The sequence below is a fragment of the Pinus tabuliformis genome, chromosome 2_2, assembly GCF_031772625.1.
Source record: "Pinus tabuliformis cultivar Carrire ecotype Pingquan chromosome 2_2, CPIR1, whole genome shotgun sequence".
NCBI lineage: Eukaryota > Viridiplantae > Streptophyta > Pinopsida > Pinales > Pinaceae > Pinus > Pinus tabuliformis.
This window is the reverse complement of record NC_142300.1, coordinates 751,178,358-751,200,260: the sequence shown is the minus strand read 5'-3', so window position 1 is coordinate 751,200,260 and position 21,903 is coordinate 751,178,358. Positions and strand designations below refer to the sequence as shown.

At 36.2% G+C, this 21,903-nt stretch overlaps 1 protein-coding gene across 1 annotated transcript; it reads left to right on the top strand.

The window, feature by feature from the left end:
• The first annotated feature begins 249 nt into the window (after window positions 1-249).
• On the top strand, window positions 250-1,468 carry LOC149194866 (uncharacterized). The gene is made up of 4 exons (XM_089407944.1): window positions 250-533; window positions 698-757; window positions 853-899; window positions 1,033-1,468. Exons 1-4 carry the CDS (start codon window positions 342-344, stop codon window positions 1,118-1,120), a joined length of 387 nt encoding a protein of 128 aa, XP_089264070.1. The 5' UTR covers window positions 250-341; the 3' UTR covers window positions 1,121-1,468.
• The last annotated feature ends 20,435 nt before the right edge of the window (window positions 1,469-21,903 follow it).

Genomic DNA, 21,903 nt, shown 5'->3' with positions numbered 1-21,903 from the left:
CACCAAATTTTGAATTGTATAATGGAGCTCCAGATTGCACCATCTGATATTAATTGCCACCAAATTTTGAATTGTATAATGGAGCTCCAGATTGCATGACCTTCCGGACGAGTTCATTGCTGATCGCGATTGCGGTGGTTCTGGCTATCGTTGCCTTTCCTGAGCCTTCCTTTCTTCCGGTAAGTAAATGATAGACATTATAGTTTTGAGTCAGTTGTATCAGTGTGCTGCATATCCTTTTCTCAAAAATCTCCATAAAACTACACACAGGTTAAAATTCTGAGAGTAGGGTATTATCTTTGAAAGCTGAGAGTTTGAAGTGAGCTTTTGTGTTAGCAAATATGAAGTTGTGCTTCTGGATAACGGCCCATCGCCAATCCTTGTTTTCATTGGTTTCAACACCTCTGTTGCCTCGCTCTGATAGCAGGAAGACAGGCAGCTGGAGCACCACCCCATCGACTTTGCAGAGAGCCAGACCTGCCAGAATATCTCCTGTCACTTCGGCATTGCGAGGAATCTCTGGATTGAAAATGGTACGAAACCCTAGCCTTCAGTTTTCTGTAATTGAAATTGGTCTGAATTATGCAGTTCTCAATGATTAGTTTTCATTTGTTTGTTTTTCCTGGTTTTTCCTATTTGGGTTTCTTTGAAATCTGTTAAAACCATGAGGGCTGTAAATGAAATCTGTGGTTGGCAGGTTGCAAGAGGGTGTGGCAAATGCAGTGGAAAAGGAGCCATTGAATGCCCAGGCTGCAAGGTGCTAGCTGTGAATATTGAAAATTTATTTGTTTATGTATTTACTTATTTGTTTTGTGAGGAGGATTGCCAATGAAATATTCATTCATAATGCAGGGAACTGGTAAAAATAAGAAGAATGGGAATATGTTTGAGAGGTGGAAGTGAGTACCCAAATATCCATTTTTCTCTTTGTTTTTTTTTCCTTCTGAACTCTCTGAATTGGTATTCCTTTTGGGGTTTTATACGTTGGTTTCTTATGGCCACATTGCATGAACACTGTACTGTGCTTTGCAGGTGCTATGAATGCCAAGGCTTTGGCCTGTTGAGTTGCCCCAACTGTGGAAAAGGAGGCCTCACCCCTGAACAGAGAGGAGAACGATGAAGATGACTCTCTTTTGATTGTATATATTTATATTGTGTATCTTACAGTACTGTGGACACATCAGTATATCATGCACTATTTACTGCTATTATTCTTATTATTATTAAACATGTAGATAGCATGCTAGTTTGAATCTATCCGTCAGATCGTCGAAGATCCTCATATTTCTGTGGGTTGTTCAGTGCTGTCCAAAGGCAGGAGAGATTCAAAGATCCCCATCTTTCTGTGGTGGATTATTGAATGTTGTCAAAGATTAGATAAGTGTGTGTATATATGTTGATCACGTGGCTTTCTTGTATTTGAACACGTTTACATGATATATAGTTAAATACCCTGTATATTAGAATATATTATGCATCTACCATAATGAGGATCATAACTGTCTTTTAAATCCTTTCAGATGTTGCATCCATTCTTTTGTATTAATTTTTTTATAATGAATTATTAAGGTTTAAAGTTAAAAACATTGATCTTTTCTGATTTAAGTCGATCTAAGTTTTATATAATATGATGTGATATTATTTATTATTTCAAGGTGATTCCATCTTTTGTAAAAGATTTTAAAAATTGATTTTATTTTAATATATTATAATTTAATATCATTTATTATTATTTTAATTACATAATGTTGTTGTAAAGTAATGACATTGCTGGTATACTATACTGGAAAGCACTTACTACTCTTAATATCACTATACCCATAACATTTTATTTGTAAAGTTCATCAAAAATCCAAGATCCTGATCTTTTGGTAGTTTATTTTCTGGTGGAGTGCTGCGAAAGGCAAGGCAGATTCAATAATTTTGTGTGTACATAAAATTATCACGTGGCTCTGAAGTTCCGTCCAATCATGTCTGCAGCTTCATGGATAATAGAGTAAATAATTTGTTACGGTGCCAAAATATCAATATGTGGTCATAAACGCTTCTGGTGTTATTTATATTTTTGGATTTTGTTATCGAAACGAAAGGACATTTTGGATTTCGTTGTTGAAATGAATAGACAGAATTGGAATTGTTAATCTGCGATGTATAAGCTGAACTGTTCAAGCTTATCCATATTTCTGCAATTATTGTAAAGTGCTGCATTAATAGATGCAAACAATAAGAACATGCATCATACGCACGGGTGTTAACAACAGTAGCATTTCATGCTCATGAGCAGTTATTTACAACTAAATGATTCCCTTTCTTCTCTGCTGTCAGATCATGGCTTCCTCTCTGTTGTCAGATCATGGATAAACGTTCTCGTTGCCTTACTTTTTGGCTTTTGTTTTGTTTTCAGATCATGGCTTCCTCTCTGCTGTCAGATCATGGCTTCGTGTCCTCGGTGCCTTACTTTTCGGTTTTTGTTTTGGGAAAAGTTTCGTATACCATAGACGAAGTTTCGAAATCATGCCCCCCAGAAGAATAGTAAGAAACTGGAGAAGAATAAATTGAATAATTTAACTTAATATATTTGTTAATAATTTTTTAAGGGTTTATTTAATTTTAGATGTTTTTAAGGATAGTTTTTCTTTTAAGTGTGGTTTTTATTTTTAGTTTACACTTAATTTTTTTTGGATTCCCTTCACCAATGTGAGGAAGTATCCCTTGGGTTTCAAATCTATTTGTGTGGGGTGCACAAGTTTATATTGACGACTTTACCAAAAATGTTATCCATGAATATGGGGAAGCATCTCTTGTGTTTCAAGTCTCCTTGGTGAAGAGCATTAGTCTAGACTCTATAATGATGGGTTTCTAGAGGATGTCATCCATAAATGTGAGGAGCATCATTTGAGTTTCTTTGTAAAGTTTAAAAAATCTAAAATTAGATTTTATGAATCAATGTTGAAATTTATATTTAATTTGAATGTTTTTCCATTTTAAATGTTTTTTACAATAGTTTTGGAAAGAAAATCATCAAGAGTAAATTGTCAAACTCATAAATTTGAGTAGTTATACAACAACCTATCCATCATTTTTCACGTTGTGATTTTCTTCTCCTAAACAAAATATTGTATCATTCAAAACAATTCATATGGGTTAGCTAGAGTGGTTTGACTTGCCATGAAAATCCATAAGTGCCTCGGAGTTAACATAGTTAAACTCGCTTGGATCCCTTAGGGTTAGGTGCATGTGTTTTCCACTGTTGGCATTTACTGTAAGCACCATTCATAGAATATGACTGTGGTTATAGATGATTTAAGTGCAAATAAATTTGCATATTGATTTATTTTTTATTTTTTTGGATGCTTAATAAATCATAGGCTAAGATGGATATATGATATTTTAGGTTTACATATTTTTATTACTTATTATATAGCTTTATCAATTTTAAAACTGTAAGCACCATTCATAGAATATGACTGTGGTTATAGATGATTTAAGTGCAAATAAATTTGCATATTGATTTATTTTTTATTTTTTATTTTTTTGGATGCTTAATAAATCATAGGCTAAGATGGATATATGATATTTTAGGTTTACATATTTTTATTACTTATTATATAGCTTTATCAATTTTAAAAATGACACTTTTAGCTGCGTGAACATATTTTTTTCATTTTGTTTTATTGGAAAGAAATCTTCTCCATTATTGATTTATTAAAAATATTAGAAAGGCATAAGTGACTAATGATGATGTCTTTGTAAGTTGACATGTAACTAATGATTATGATCTTATAAGTGGATATGTTCTTTCTGTAGAATCCATGATGCCTCCTCTACCCTCTTATATTTCAACTTCCCCAAAATCCCTTATAGTTCATTCCTTTTGTTTCCTACAAATTCTTTCATCCAAAATTTCTTAATTTTCTCTAAAAACTTGCCAAAAATGGAAAATTCTTACCTCGGATGTACTTCTAGATGAAGATCATTCAACAATTGCTTTTAATTTGTCTACATCTTATCTTTAGTCCCTGAGAAACAAAAAAATCATAAATAAAACAACTCATTTACTGAAAGCATGCATTTCTTTAGATTAATCAAAAACTTATTTCAAAATAATTAGTACCAAGGGCTAACCTCAAAAAGAGATTCAATTAAATTTTTTTCTATTTGTTATGAAAATCGATCTAGATTTGTTAATTTTCTTAGGGTTATATTGTTCTTTGCTTTTAGATAATTGCATTTCTTCATTTGCATATTAAATTCACCCCCTAGTATCATATCACCATTCAATTTTACAACATTATTCAACAACATATGCAATTATATAGAAATAACAACATCATCATCAATGTAGAGGAACATAAAAGAACAATAGAAGAAAAGCATTCACACATAGAGACACCAAGATTGGTCAAAGACTAGGGCAAAACCCACTACGGGGAAAACCCTTTCAAATTCTTCTTCTTATTAGATTGTTATTGAATGATTCAACAAAAGAGAGTACAATGATCCATATCTTCATCCATACAACTATCCAACAAAAGTAAACTAAAAAACATCATGAGATGAACCCAATAATAGCAATAATAAAAACCCTGATTCAGAAGTTTGAGTTCAACTGTCACTGTTTTGTAGTCAATTGCGGAACTCTGCAGTCAACTGGAGAAATATTCGGTCAATTGAAAAAACCAAACCCTAGGTCCCAACCACAGGGATGATGTGATGTACATGTGTTTGAAAGGCTTCATCCACACGGATAAGCTGACCTGCATGCGGTTGCAGCTGAAAATTACCTGTGACAAACCTGCGGTCGAAAACCAAAACCCTAGCACACATGCAAGCTTCGGACCCTGCAATCTTGAACCTGTGCGAGAAAAATTTCCAAGAACCATCTTAAACCTATGTGAGCCAAACCAAAGAAAGAAGAAGAATGATCATAATGTAGATGTCCAAATGAGGTTGAGGTCGCTTGTATTTATAGTCTTCCAAGAGTGTCCAATTTTATTTAAGGCTGACTTGATCAAATATGCACATGTGGGATTTAATTAAAAATACACTTTCCCTAATCCAAATTGATCACTTCAATAGTCAAAACTAGTCCTCTCAAAAAAGAGGAATTTCGTCCCATGGTTGGAATTTGTCACTGAGTTGCCAGATTAACACTCCCTCTTAGCTAGGTAGAAATTCCAACAACATCATATAATTATTACAAGAATCCTGTCATAAAATCAAATCCAATCTCAAGAATCTCATCATCAAATGTCATCAATGCACATCTCTCCTTATCTCTTGATTGTCTTTGCTCATATGTTGAACATTATCAAATATAAAAGAAGAAGAATTTGACATTGGAGGGTAGCCTAAGCTACCACCCTCTATCATGTCGAAGAGAACATCTCAATACGAAACAATATCAGGGAGCACATCTCAACCTAAAACTACATCGGGGAACACATCTCAACCTAAAACTACATCGGGGAGCACATATCAACCTAGAATAACTGCCAGTGAGAAGCCCAATGTTATCACCAGGGAAACATCAAAGAGCTTAACATCAGGGAGCACACATCAACTTGAAACCACATTGTTGAGCTCAGTCTCAACCCAAAATGAAAATGAGGAAGGTCCTACGAGACACTCTCACCTCATGCCTGTGACTGTGGGGAAGGTCCTATTGGACACTCTCACCCCAAGTCATCTCATTGAGTAATAAGAGAGATACAACTTACCAAGCAACAATCAAAACCATCCCATTGTGCAACCAATGGGCGAGATATCACTGGTTATATGAGGCAAGGATCACAACCATCCTATTTTCTGCTGATCTTCCCAACAATGACACTCAATAGTCATGTGGTAGAACACCTGCATCATAATCAGCTTGGGTTGTACACCTCCAAGCGCTCTCTTAACCCTTTGGCGAGACAGGGAGCGATATTCCCAATAAGCCCAGCTTGTGCATATAATTCCAACTAGTGTATACTCTGCATATAACAAGATAGGGGAGCTAACATCTCCGACCCTATTGGTGACAGATAGGGGAGAAATATCTACAACCCTATTATCTATAGATCCCTCAACCTTAAAATCCCTCCATCTCAATTCCTCACCGTGGGAGCTCAGACAGGGGGGAAGATCTGACTCAGTGTTCTCGATTAGTCCTTCTCTCTGTAGATCAAAAACATATCATCATGTTCATATTTGGTATCAACATAAACAACTCACTGAAGAGTTCAATCATAATGTCTCAATAGCAGCAGTCTCCTATTCATACAAGACATCAAATCAAATATTATATTAGAACAAATATATATTATAAAAAGGATACCTTATTCATCCTCCCTCTCACGAAGGCAGAAACCACAAGCCAAAGCTTGTCTCATACAACAACACTATCTCAATATATGAGAATATCTCAATCTTAGATATATATGGGATTCTCTACCAATTGGATCCAACTCTTTATTATCGCAATGTATCATTTTCATATCCAGAACTTGTTCAAAATAAATTTCCAAGGATTTTCTTCAACCTGCCTCACATCTAGCTGGCATGCTAACAACATCATACTCAACCTTGACCATGCTTAGAGCTACAAACTTCTCAACCAAAATATCCTGGAAGATCTCATACTAAGGGAACACCCAAATGTGCTCATATCATCAATAATAATCCCAAACAACATCAATAGGTCCATGCAATCACATATCATAGGAAGAATATCTTAGACCAAATATCGATCGTCCCACGCAAATATCTCAAAGGAAACTCACAATGTATGAAGAGGTTCAATCATGAATCCACTTAGGTTGTCCTATGAAGAACATATATATATGAATGGGGGTTCACATGGAACATCAATGCTTCAATCAACTATTGGTTTCCAAGTCAAGTTCAACAATATCTCTTCATAGCTTCTTGAAATTCAATCGAAGTGTCCAAGGATTTGAATTTCCACTTTCCAAAAACTCAATAGATACATGATAGAGATTTTCTTTTCTAAACATCAGAAAGTAATTCATCATGCCATGATTCTTCATTTCGAACTTCAGAGGCCAACTCCCTCTTAATTTGATCATCGGAGGCTCATTACCTATCAATAATAGATCATCAATGTATAAAAACAAAATCAAAGTCATACCTTGGAACACTTTGAAGTAGATGTTCAAATCAACACATCTTCCTGGCTTCACCAGGTAGTTGTCTGCAAACATACTAAGCTCAAGAATCTTACTTCAAACAATACAATGTTATTTGTAAACATTATATTGATCAAACTAATATGATTAGCATGACACAAATCAATATTGTGCAATCAAATCAACTAAGTCAGCTTATCAAGCGTTAGATGATAAATCAAAGCTAATATCAAGGTCATAGAAGTTTATGCCAATATCCCTGTGACAATCTCTTTGGACCAAGTATAAAGTAGATCTCACATCCAAATACTAAGTCATGATTTCATTTATTTTCGATTCAACAAATTTGTTATTAAGCAATATCAGATTCCATCAGGCCATCCACACAATCATAATATGAATCATTTCAGTCAGTAGACGCAAATGCATATACCAAGGATAAGTCACAATTGTTTATGCTCTAACCAATGTGCCAAAGCCAATGACACAAATAAAAAATCTCTAGTGAATACCAATATCAGTTACTAAAAGTCACTATGCCCATATAACACTACCATCAAGGAAAATTATCAGTTATCAAGTCAAAACCTTAATTTGTTAACATTGAGAGTTCAATCAATCCATAACTCAAACCTATATATGAATCATCAAGCATCATGTCAAAGTTTTAAGGCATCTTCAATTATCCAAGCCAATATTTCTCATATTTACTATGTTAAGTCAATAAGCCAAATCTTCTCAAACCATTTCAATTGGTATCATATACTAGCTTCAACTATTAAATCAAAATGACATACTGATATACATATTCTGGTCCCCTGTAGACACAAGTTTAGTCAATACATTCACATTCTCTATAGTAGGTCAATCATTCAAACTTCCCTACTCATAGGAATTTCTATTGTCTGCTTCATATCTATAGGACTGTCATACCCCTGGTGCACCCCTGATTTCATTCATAAAGCTTCAGTTTTGTGATATATAGGAATAACCACACCCATAGGGCTTCTTCCGTACGATTAGGAGGCTATAACCACACTCTTAAGCCTTCTTTCATGCGATTAGGGCTTAAACTAAGAGAAACCCTCTCTTCTCATACTATAACTTTCTACAACCCAACAATATCAGGGATTTGTCTATTTATGTGAAAAATCTTACTTCAATAATAAATAATCTTCTATAAATTTAATGCATATGATAATAGGTGTAGGGATCTTATGGAGAGTTTCTCCATTTGAATTGGAAGCCAATTCAGTCGTCATCATTCAAGTCATCAACTTGTCTATCATAATTCTATCATGCATTAGCAAAACTGTTAGATCCTAAAATAAAACTGTATTAGGTTCTAAAACATATATTCATCATGGTCATAACATGTTAACATCAACTACTTCATTATCACATATGAACATGAAATCAGACTTTCATCAAGAGTTAGTGTCAAATAGCTAATAGGAGTATACTTCAAGAATCATGATCACAACCTTACTTCTATATCACATAACTCAATCCATCAAGTAAGGGCATCCAATTTTACCATATGTTATAATTACTAAGATAAATAAGGTCAACAAGAAGATCCTGAATATCAATCTTAATGTTACACTTCTATCATCATGGTTATCGTGCTTCTCACAAACATTAACAACCATATATAAAAACAATGTGTCTAGTTTGCTTCAAGAAATACATCATGTCTAAATTTTAAAATGCTTTGCCAAATATCAGGTATGCCAATATATCAAAAATCAATGTTCCTAAGTAGCTTTACCATGACTTAAATATAATGTAAAATACTTGTCCAATACCATATTGATTTTTGGTAGCATCGAATGTGCTCAAAGTCTCAAAATTTGCAAGGAGGCTTAGACACATGCATTCTCCAATACCCATAAATCGTTTTGGGAAATTCCACCCGGAGACAGTTTTATTAAAATAATTAATATTTTTAATGGGTGCCTAAGTCTAAACTTAGGAAATTAAAATAATTTAAGGGTATTAATATAACTGTGAGTGAAACTTCTAGAAGAAGATGGAGATCAAGTCCAAATGATCTAAGCCATTGATTAGAATCTAATCTGGGTTGTTGGTTCTCAACTGGAGGATTATAAGAAGGAAATCAATGGGCACTTAGAGAACACATCATGTGAAGATCAAAAGATCAATTTTCTAAAGCAGAGCAACTTCCTGAAAGAATTTCGAGGTGATTTTTTGTAGTGAGAGGCAAGGATAGTTTCGGTTGGATATTTCTCCTAATCCAGGAATACTCAACAGAGAAGGCAAAGAGAGATCTAGTAGAGGTAGCGCAGAGCCAGAGAGGCTGACGCAGGGCCATGAAGGGCCACACAAAGACAACGCAGAAGCCTAGAGGAGATCAGTAAATTTGTTGGAGAGTCGATTTCTAGAGCCAAAATCCGGGGTGTGAGGCTGAGAGGGCAGAAGTTGAAGTCTCAAAAGAAAATTGATCAGCCGAGAGGAGTGACGCAGACCCCAGTAGCTGTGATGCAGGGCCTACGCAGTGATTGCGCAGAGGTAGCCAAGGGTTGGCCATTCAAGTGGCTAGATCAGCCAGGATCTCAAGTGATAGTGTGAGGTAATCTCACTCATATCTTTGTCAGTAATATTCTCTGTACTGGATAGCCAACCAAGCATCCAAAGTTTGTATTCAGAAAAACTACTACATAATAATAAAAACCTTAGTTGTTGCACCGGTTTTCCCACAATGGGTCTTTCCGGGGACATTTGTCCAAAAATAAATATGTAGATGTGTTGTATTTATTTTTTGCTCAGTTTCTTGTTTCCACATTTTTATTTAAATGGTGATGTCTGCAATGTATTAGTTTCAATGTTTATTATAGGAAACAATAAATAATTTTGTTCAATAATTAACAAATAGAAGAAACATAATCAGTCGCTGCAGTAGAAATTTTGGCATCCAAATTTTCACATGGTATCAGAGTTGCTGGTGAAACAAGAAAGTAGTACCGAAAGAGCCTAGTGCTGAAGGAAGAAGGGAAGTCGACGTGCTACATAGGCAACAAATCGAATCCCTAGAGGGAGTGCACAATTCAGGCCAGGAGGGTATGATTTTCTTGGTAAATCTCTCTCTGAGTGAGTCGACAGAGAGGTAGGATTTCCATATCGAGATTTGTCAGCGACAGATTTGTCAGTGACAGAGGGAGCAGTGCAGAAAAAGCTTCAACGAAGAGGGGTTACTGGTGTGACGTATTTTTCCGTAAGAAGTTGTTGGGAAAAAAGATGTTAGAAGAAAGAAGAGACACTTGAGGTAATTTCTTCCTCAGAGAATTCCTAGCTAGGGAATTCGAATTCTAATTTTTTGAGCAACAACATGAGAGAGGAGGTCATTCGACTTTTTTGAGTGGCAAAAATGACAACCAGTGGGTTGAGAGATCAAGATCATTTGGATGGTGCATCCAACTATGTGATGTGGAAGGCAAGGATGTCATGCCTTTTAGATGAAAATTTTCTCATGACCTACGTCGACAGTGTGGTAGCTGTGCCTGTGGATTCAGATTTGCTCAAAAAGTACAAAGGAGAGATGTAAAAGACAAAGAGAATGATTCTCGATGGAGTGAAGGATCACGTGGTATGTCACATAGCTAGCATAGGGACTACCAAGGAGATGTGGGATGCATTGTCGACGATGTATCAAGGATCTTCCGAGCAGCGGAAGATGTACATAGAGCATAAGATGAGGTCCACACAAATTGAGAAGGGGGAACACATTGATTTGTTCCTTGCAAAGCTTTAAGAGACCTGAGATGAGCTAGCAGTTGTGGGGTCTACACAGTGTTGAATAGAGTGTCTAGCAATTTTTTTTTAATGTTCATTCATAAATAAATAAATAATTTTTTTTCTCTATTTCCCATTCCATTATTTTAAATTTTTCAAATTCAAAACTTCAAATTTCAAACATCATGGTTATATTTCTTGGCATTTTTTTCTCCTTGGTTCCTTTTTTGGTTATTATGGTGTTGGAGAGTAGAAAAAGGAGGGTTGAAAATGAAGAAGGGGTGAAGAAGGGGGGCATAGTGGATTTGATGAAAACCCCGATGAGGAGTTAGAGAGTGAACACAAGTCAGCTCAAAAGACTAAACAAGACCAACATCCATTGTGGAAAAATGTTAATAGGCCTGAAGCAGGGAAAGGGGGTGGAACCACTAAATTTCATTGCCCCCATTGCAACAATAATTACACAGGTTCATACACCCATGCCAGAAAGCACCTTTGTGGGAAAAGGCCATCAAATGGAGATAAACAAATATGAATCAAAACTTGTTCAGCTGTGTCAGCAGCAGATCGAGCCAAATATATAAGGGAAGAGGAGGAAGCCCAATACAAATCGAAAAAATCAAAGGGTTTCTTTGAACCAAGCCCACAATCACATGCACAAAGAACTCCTTCAACATCCTTCCAAGGAAGTGGATATGGAAGCACAAGGTCACCAGGTTTAAGGCGTAGAAGCATATCAGATTTCCTTGATGAAGGGTGTAGGAATGATGTGGATTCAAAAGTTTACAGGTTTCCCTATGTATGTGGGATACCATTCAATGTTCTTCACTCACCTTATTGGCACGAAATGGTTTATGCCATAAATGATGCCCCTAAAGGATACAAGAGCCTTGGGTATGACAAGGCAATAACCATTGGACTTGATCATGAAAAAGCAAAAATATCACATTCTTTGAACATAATGACAAGTTCTTGGACTAACCATGGGGTGTCCATTGTATCTGATGGATGGACAAATGTAAAAGGCAAGCCATTGATAAATTTTATTGTTGTTTCTGTTAGTGGTGCCATATTTATTTCAACATATGATTACTTAGACGAGTTCAAGACCGACATAAACATTGCAGAACCATTACTTGAAACAATTGAGCATATTGGGCCATACAATGTCATCCAAGTCATCACTAATAATGCTCCTAATTGTAAGGCAGTGGGCACAATTATTGAGGATAAATACCCCAACATATTTTGGTCTCGGTGTTTGGTTCACACAATGAACCTTTTGATGCATGATATTGTTAAGAACAAAAACAAATAATACAAATGGATTGGTGATTTGTACAAGAGAGGCAAACAAATGATAAAATTTATTACAAATAATAACAATACCCATGGCTTTTTCCGTAGTCACTCAAAATTGGAGTTGTTGAAGATTGCAAGGACTAGATTTGGTAGCTATTACCTCAACTTCAGGAACCTTTTGAAGGTAAGAGAGTCATTGGCTAGCATGGTATCAAGTCCACACAGGCAAATATTAAAGGAAAGGGCTACAAATGCAGCTGACAGGCAAGGTTTTGAACAGGTGGAGGAGGCCACTCTTGATGGTATGTTTTGGGCATGTGTGAGGCACGTATTGGATTTCACCAAGCCCATTTATCACATGATTTGGTTTGCAGATATTGGCACGAGAGGTTTGGTCACTTAAATTACAGGTATATGCAGCAGCTAAGCAAACATGAGATGGTGGAAGGCTTGCCAAATATCAGTTTCTCCAAATGAGTTTGTGAAGGGTGTGTCCTTGGAAAACATCCTAGAGAAAAGTTTGACACTGGCAAGACTCACAGAGCATCCTCTCCTCTAGATCTGATCCATAGTGATCTCATGGGGCCTTTTCCTCATCTTTCCATCAATAAAGCAAGGTATGTGCTTACATTTATTGATTATTTCTCACAGTATACTTGGGTGTATCTTCTCAGGGACAAATCTGAAGTTTTTGCACACTTTGAAGATTTCAAAGCACTAGTTGAGACACAGTGAGAGAGAAAAATCAAAGCCCTCCGTACAGACAATGGGGGGAATATGTTAACACAACACTTCAGAACCTTTGCCTTGAGTCCAGAATACAGTTGCAGTACATAGTTCCATACACTCCGTAGCAGAATGAAATTGCTAAGAGAAAGAACCGATCTCTCAAAGAGATGGCTTCCTGCATGCTGCATGCTAAGTCACTGCCTCATAAGCTATGGGCTGAAGCACTTAATTGTGCTAACTACATCCAGAATAGATCTCCTCATAGGTCTGTCAAGGATCAGACCCCATTTGAGGCTTGGAGCGGCACTAAACCGGAGGTCACCCACTTCCGTGTTTTTAGCGCCCGAGCATGGGCCAAGATCCCCTCTGAAAAGAGGAAAGCTCTTGATACACAGAGCATTGAGTGCATCTTTGTTGGAAGCCCTGATGGTGTGAAGGGATACCAACTCCTAATTTCCTCTACGGACAAGCTCATCATTGAGCGAAGTGTCAAATTTGAGGAAAGTTTCTTGCATGCACCTCAATTGCCACATGTAGACACCTTTTATCTACCTCATGTCTAAGATGATGACTCAGTACACTCATATGCAGATACAGAGCATGCAGATGTCAAGGTAGAGCATGCAGATGCAACGACAAAGTCTTCAGATGCAAATCCAGTGCATGCATGTGATGATCCACATCCAAGCCCAGATCGGTCTTCCAGCAGTGAATCAACTTCCCCTGTCATAAATCAGAGAACAAGGAGCTTACGTGAGATATATGCACAAGACCACCCAGTTGCTAGAAATGGTCTTGTGGGGGATAATTCTGATCTACAAAGGACTAGACCAGAGTTTATTGAGCCTCCTCTTGCCCTCGCTGCCACTGAACCAACACCATCCTAGCATTGTCATTTGGTTCAGTCTTTTGATCTGTAGTCTTATGCTGAGGCTGCTATGCATCCCTCTTGGGGGTCCGCCATGGAAGAGGAGTATAACTCCCTCCTCGAGAACCAGACCTAGGATCTGGTTCCCCTTCCTTCAGGAAGGAAACTTGTCCGATGCAAACGGGTCTACAGGACTAAGAGTGTTGTAGATGGGCAAATCACCAGACAGAAAGCCAGGCTAGTAGCTAAAGGCTTCCAACAAGTGCATGGCATTGATTATGACGAGACCTTTGCTCCAGTAGCAAAGATGGATTCCATATGCCTTGCACTTGCCATTGCGGCTGCCCAAAGATGGGAAGTACATCAGATGGATGTGAAGAATGCCTTTCTTCACGGAGACCTATCAGAGGAGATCTACATGAAGCAGCCACATGGTTTCATTCAGGATTCATCTTTGGTCTGTAGACTGAAGAAATCTCTCTACGGCCTTAAGCAGGCCCCAAGGGCTTGGTATGCGAAGATGGATTCTTTTCTCTTATCACAAAAATTCGAAAGATGTAAGTCTAATCAGAATGTTTGCATGCTCAAGACACATGATTCTCTTATTATCTTAGTTTTTATGTGGATGTCTCCTGATCACCAGCAGCTCGACTTTAGCCATTGATGTAGTCAAGAGGGCCTTGCTTGATAGGTTCTTGATGATGGAGATGGATCCATTACACTTCTTTCTTGGTCTTGAGATCAGCCAGGATGCCAAAGGCATCAAACTCTCTCAGGCTAAGTATGCACGGGATCTCCTCGAGAGATTTCACATGAATGACTGCAAGCCAGCACCGACTCCTTTTCTATCTAGGATTTGCCTTGAGGATAGAGGTGACACTTCATTAGTTGACAGTACTCTCTGCCGAAAACTAGTGGGGAGCTTATTGTACCTCAACCACTCTAGACCAGATCTCTCATATGCAGTAGGGGCAGTTTCCAGATACATGCAAGAGTCACATGAGCTACACTGGAATGCTGCGAAGCGCATCCTCCGATATGTGCAGGGCACTATCACCTTCGGGATTCACTATACAGAGGTTGCGCCTATATAGGGACTGCATTTTTGTGCATATATGGAAATTATGCATATACGGAAGATATGCGCATATCTTTTATATACCTGTCACTTTCTTATATGTGCATATCTTCGTATATACACGTCTTTTATGTATCTGCATCGTATATGCACAAATTCGGAAATTGTGCATATATGGAATATATGCGCATATCTTCGGTATATCCGTAACTTTCTTATATGTGCATATCTTCCATATATGCACGTCGTTTATGTATCTGCATTGTATATGCTCAAATTCCATATACAAAATTTGGGCATATACGGAAGATATGTGCATCTCTTTCGTGTATACATAAATTTCGTATATGCGCAAATTCCATATACATAAATTACACATATACGGAAATTATGCATATACACAATATATGCGTATATCTTTCATATATGTGCATCTTTTGTATATGTGCATCTACCGTATATGTGCAACTTTTATATATGCGCATATCTTTCGTATATGTGTAAATTTTTTATATGTGCATATTTTCCGTGTATGCATGTCTTTTATATATGTGCATCTGCCGTATATGCGCAACTTCCGTATACAAAAATTGCTTATATATGGAAATTGTGCATATACGGAAGATATGTGCATATTTTCCGTATAGGCGTAGCTTTCTTATATATGCGTATCTTTCAATTATGTACATCTTTTATGTGTGTGCATCTACCGTACATGTGTAACTTCCATATATGGAATTTTTTCATATACAGAAATTGTGCATATACAAAAGATATGCACGTATCTTTTGTATATGCGAAATTTTTCTATATGCACATATCTTCCAGGTATATGTGCAATTTCCGTATATATACATAACCTCCATGTATGTGAAACTTTAGTATATATAAATTTTGGATATGTGCATCTTTTGTATATGTGCAACTTCCGTATATTCACATATCTTCTGTATATGCGTAACTTTCTTATATGTGTATATCTTTCGTATATGCATATATTTTATATATGTGAATCTACAGTATATGCACAACTTCTATATACAGAAATTGCACGTATACGGATATGTGCACATATAATAAAGTTATTTATATATGGAAGATATGCACATAACTTCCGTATATGCACAATTTCCGTATATGCGCAATTTCCATATTCAAAAATTACACATATACGGAAATTGTCTATATATGGAAGATATGCGCATATCATCCGTATATCCCTAACTTTCTTATATGTGCATATTTTCTGTATATGCACATCGTTTATGTAACTTCATCGTATATGCGCAAATTTCATATACAAAAATTTCACATATATGGAAATTGTCCATATACGGAAGATATGTGTATATCTTCCGTCTATACATAAATTTCGTATATGCACAAATTCCAGATACAGAAATTGCGCATATATGGAAATTGTGCATATACGTAAGATATGTGCATATCTTCCATATATACATCACTTTCTTATATGTGCGTATCTTCTGTATATGCACGTCTTTTATGTATGTGCATCTACCATATATACGCAAATTCCATATACAGAAATTGCGCATATGTAGAAGATGTGTATATATAGAGGTTGCGTATATATGGAAGTTGCGTATATATAGAAGATGTGTATATACAGAAGTTGCGCCTATATAGAGACTGCATTTTTGTGCATATATGGAAATTGTGCATATACGGAAGATATGTGCATATCTTCTATATATCTGTCACTTTCTTATATGTGTATATCTTCCGTATATATACGTATTTTATGTATCTGCATCGTATATGTGCAAAATTCATATACATAAATTATGCATATACGGAAATTGTGCATATACGGAAGATATGCGCATATCTTCGATATATCTGTAACTTTCTTATATGTGCATATCTTCCATATATGCACGTCGTTTATGTATCTGCATCGTATATGTGCAAATTCCATATACAAAAATTGTGCATATATGGAAGATATGCGCATCTCTTCCGGACTATACTGAAAGAAAAGTTGAAGTCTCGCACAGGTGGTACGACTATCTGAGTAACCATAAGGAGCACAGTCTCAGTGCTCCAGGCAATTGAAAGAGAGCACGAGACTATAAGAGAGTCTGTCTAGGAGCTGCGCGATGAGAGAGGTGCATGCAGAATCAACATGTCACAAGGATCGCGACCGCGCACGGGGGGCTGTGCTGCCACGCAGGTAGGCTAGGAAGTGACCGTTGGTGTCACTATTCATGACAAGATGTCTGATTTAAGGTAAAAGGGAGTGAGTGGCGGGCATTTAAGACACGAATTAAGGGCAAGATTTGGGGCAATCTGCCGCCAATAAAGCATTGATGGCTCAGAATTGGGGGGAATGATTGAATTTGAATTCAAAAGGCACTATAAAACTCCAGGGGCTAACCACGAGACAACACTTGTTCACTTGAGATTTGAGTAGTTGATTAGAGCACAGAGTGTTGAGCACCGAGAAATATTTGAGCCCCGAAGGTCACGAACGATCATAGATAGTTCAAACAGGATGACAATTACTAGGAGAGGTTTGTGCTTTGTAGAAGGAACCACTGACGAGGCTGCGCAGAACCCCACGGTACATGATACTCCTAGAGACACTGGGGTCGCATCGGAAATCCCGAATCACCTAGGACACCAAGGCCCAAGAAAGATAAGTAGGCAGCGAGACTAGTTCGCATGTCCCCAAGGAATCCGTGATTCGATAAACTCTCAATGGAAGAAAAGGGCAAGGCTGTCACCATTGAGACAGATGACGAGGAGGAGGATCTATAGGCGCTCCTCGATGAGATAGAGGAAGCAAAAGACATGGAATAGGACATCCATCCGATGCGCTCTTTAACAAAATTGCCGAGTATGTCCCTCCATGGAAAGGGAAAACTAAGATACTAAAGGAGCTGGATGCCACTAAGAGCACACTCTAGACCCCGCTCCTCCCTGATGGAATTGTGTTTGAGGGCTTGCACCTGGGTCGCGTTCCCACAATGAAGTTTGAATATTGGGACTTCGCGGACAGTGAGAAGTTCCCACACTTAGAGATGAAGAGCCTCATGAAGCAGAGCATGAAGGGGCCAGTCACAACACTAGAGCTGCATGTAGCTCAAGCTCACTCTCAAGGGAAACTCTCATGACTTTCTCCTCATCCAATCTTACATCCTTGCGAACCACTGTTATCCTACTGGTCAAAAAGTACACCAAATAGTTGTGAGGTGTATCAATGTACCCCATAAATATCCCTAGAAGATATGTGCATATAGAAAAGTTTCGCATATATAGAAGATATGCGCATATCATACGTATATGCACAGTTTCTGTATATGCAAAATTTATATATATGGAAGCTGCACATGTACCGTAAATGCACATACATAAAAGGCGTACATATATGGAAGGTATTCACATATAAGAAAGTTACGCATATATGGAAGATATGCGAATATCTTTCATATATGCACAATTTTTTTATATGGAAGTTGCGCATATACGGTAGATGCACATATATAAAAGACGTGCAAATACGGAAGATATGGACATACAAGAAATTTACGCATATACGGAATATATGTGCATAAACGGAAGTTGCATATATACAGTAGATGCACATATATAAAATATGAACATATACGAAAAATATGCGCATATATTGCGTATATGCATAATTTCTGTATATGGAATTTGCATATGTACTATAGATGTAAATACATAAAATACGTGCATATACGGAAGATATGCACATATAAGAAAGTTATGTATATACAGAAGATATGTGCATATCTTCCACATATGCACAATTTCCATATATGCGTAATTTCTGTATATGGAATTTGCGCATATACGATAAAGATACATAAACGACGTGCATATATGGAAGATATGCACATATAAGAAAGTTAGGGACATACTAAAGATATGCGCATATTTTCCGTATATGCACATTTTCCGTATATACGCAATTTCTGTATATGAAAATTGCTCATATGCAGAAATTGTGCATATACGGAAGATATGTGCATATCTTCCCTATATACATAACTTTCTTATATGTGCACATTTCCGTATACGTGCAATTTCTGTATATGGAAGTTGCGCATATACTGTAGATTCACATATATAAAAGATATGCATATAAGAAAGATATACACATATAAGAAAGTTATGCATATACGGAAGATATGTGCATATATAAAAGTTGCGCATATACAAAAGATGCACATATAGAAAAGTTATATATACTAAAGTTTCACATACATGGAGGTTATGTGTATATACGGAAGTTGCACATATACCTAGAAGATATGTGCATATAGAAAAATTTCACATATACAAAAGATATGCGCATATCTTCCATATATGCACAATTTCCGTATATAAAAAATTTCCATATATAGAAGTTTCACATGTACGGTATATGCACATACATAAAAGATGTACATATATGTAAGATATGCATATATAAGAAAGTTACGCATATACAGAAGATATGCACATATCTTCCGTATATGCACAATTTTCATATATGCGCAATTTTTGTATACGGAAGTTGCGCATATACAGTAAATGCACATATATAAAAGACGTGCATACATGGCAGATAAGCACATATAAGAAATTTACACATATACGGAAGATATGTGTAGATACAGTAGATACACATATACAAAAGATGCAAATATATGAAAGATATGCACATATATTGCGTATATGCACAATTTTCATATATGCGAAATTTCTGTATATAGAATTTGTGCATATACGAAATTTATGTATATACAGAAGAGATTCACATATCTTTTGTATATGCACAATTTTTGTATATGGAATTTGTGCATATACGATGCAGATACATAAACGACGTGCATATATGAAAGATATGCACATATAAGAAAGTTATGAATATACGGAAGATATGCACATATCTTCCGTATATGCACAATTTCAGTATATGGAATTTGCACATATACGATGGAGACACATAAAAGACGTGTATATATGGAAGATATGCATATATAAAAAAGTGATAGATATATAGAAGATATGCACATATCTTCTCTATACGCACAGTTTCCAGATATGCACAACAATGCGGCCTCTATATAGGCGCAACCTCTATATATATACATATTCTATATATACGCAACTTCTATATATACGCAACCTCTGTATATATACATCTATATATGCGCAATTTCTGTATATGGAATTTGCGTATATACGATAGATGCACATACATAAAAGACATGTATATGCGGAAGATATGCACATATAAGAAAGTTATGTATATACGGAAGATATGCACATATCTTTTGTATATGCACAATTTCCATATATGCGCAGTTTCTGTATATGGAATTTTCCGCATATATGAAATTTATGTATAAACAGAAAATATATACATATCTTCTGTATATGCACAATTTCCATATATGCGCAATTTTTGTATATGGAATTTGTGCATATACGATGAAGATACATAAACGATATGCATATACGGAAGATATGCACATATAAGAAAGTTAGGGTATACTGAAGATATGCACACATCTTCTGTTATGCGCAATTTTGGTATATGAGCAATTTCTGTATATGAAAATTGTGCATTTACAGAAATTGTGCATATACAAAAGATATGTGCATATCTTCCCTATATACATAACTTTCTTATATGTGCACATTTCTGTATACGTACAATTTCTGTATATGGAAGTTGCGCATATACTATAGATTGGCATATATAAAAGACATGCATATACGAAAGATATACACATATAAGAAAGTTACGCATATACAAAAGATGCACATATACAAAGTTATATATACTAAAGTTTCACATACATGGAGGTTATGTGTATATACGGAAGTTGTACATATACCTCAAAGATATGTGCATATAGAAAAATTTCGCTTATAGAAAAGATATGCGCATATCTTCTGTATATGCACGATTTCCGTATATGAAAAATTCCCATATATGGAAGTTACACATGTACGATAGATGCACATACATAAAAGATGTATATATATGGAAGAAATGAATATATAAGAAAGTTACACAGGTACGGAAGATATGCACATATTTTCTGTATATGCACAATTTCCATATATCCGCAATTTTTGTATACAGAAGTTGCACATATATGCTAGATGCACATATATAAAAGTCGTGCATACATGACAGATATGCACATATAATAAATTTATGCATATATGGAAGATATGCACATATACGGAAGTTGCGCATATACGGTAGATGCACATATACAAAAGATGCACATATACGAAAGATATGCGCATTTATTGTGTATATGCACAATTTCCATATATGCACAATTTTTGTATATGGAATTTGCGCATATACGAAATTTATGTATATACGGAAGAGATGCGCATATCTTCTGTATATGCACAATTTCCATATATGCATAATTTTTGTATATGGAATTTGCGCATATACGATGCAGATACGTAAACGACGTATATATACGGAAGATATGAACATATAAGAAAGTTACGGATATACAGAAGATATGCACAATTTCCGTATATGCGCAATTTATGTATATGGAATTTGCGCATATACAATGTAGATACATAAAAGACGTGTATATACAGAAGATATACACATATAAGAAAGTGACAGATATATAGAAGATATGCGCATATCTTCCGTATACGCACAATTTCCATATATGCACAAAAATGTAGTCTCTATATAAGTGCAACCTCTGTATATACACATCTTCTATATATACGCAACTTCCATACCCAAAAGCATTATCTGTCAAGTTTAATAATATTTCAAGCCCACTAAGCCAAGTTTTACGAAGTTTTCTTCTGTTAAAATATGTTTGTAATATTAAATGAAAATCAACCCCCTGACTGCCACGGCCTCTCCTACGCCGATACGATTGCGATTTGGTCTCGATTCCTCTGCAATCCTTTTCTAAATTCAGAGCTCATGTAATCCCTGTATATCCGATATGAAGCTCTATCCTCCCTATTTGGTCTCCCCACACCTGATCACTCTTACGCTCCTT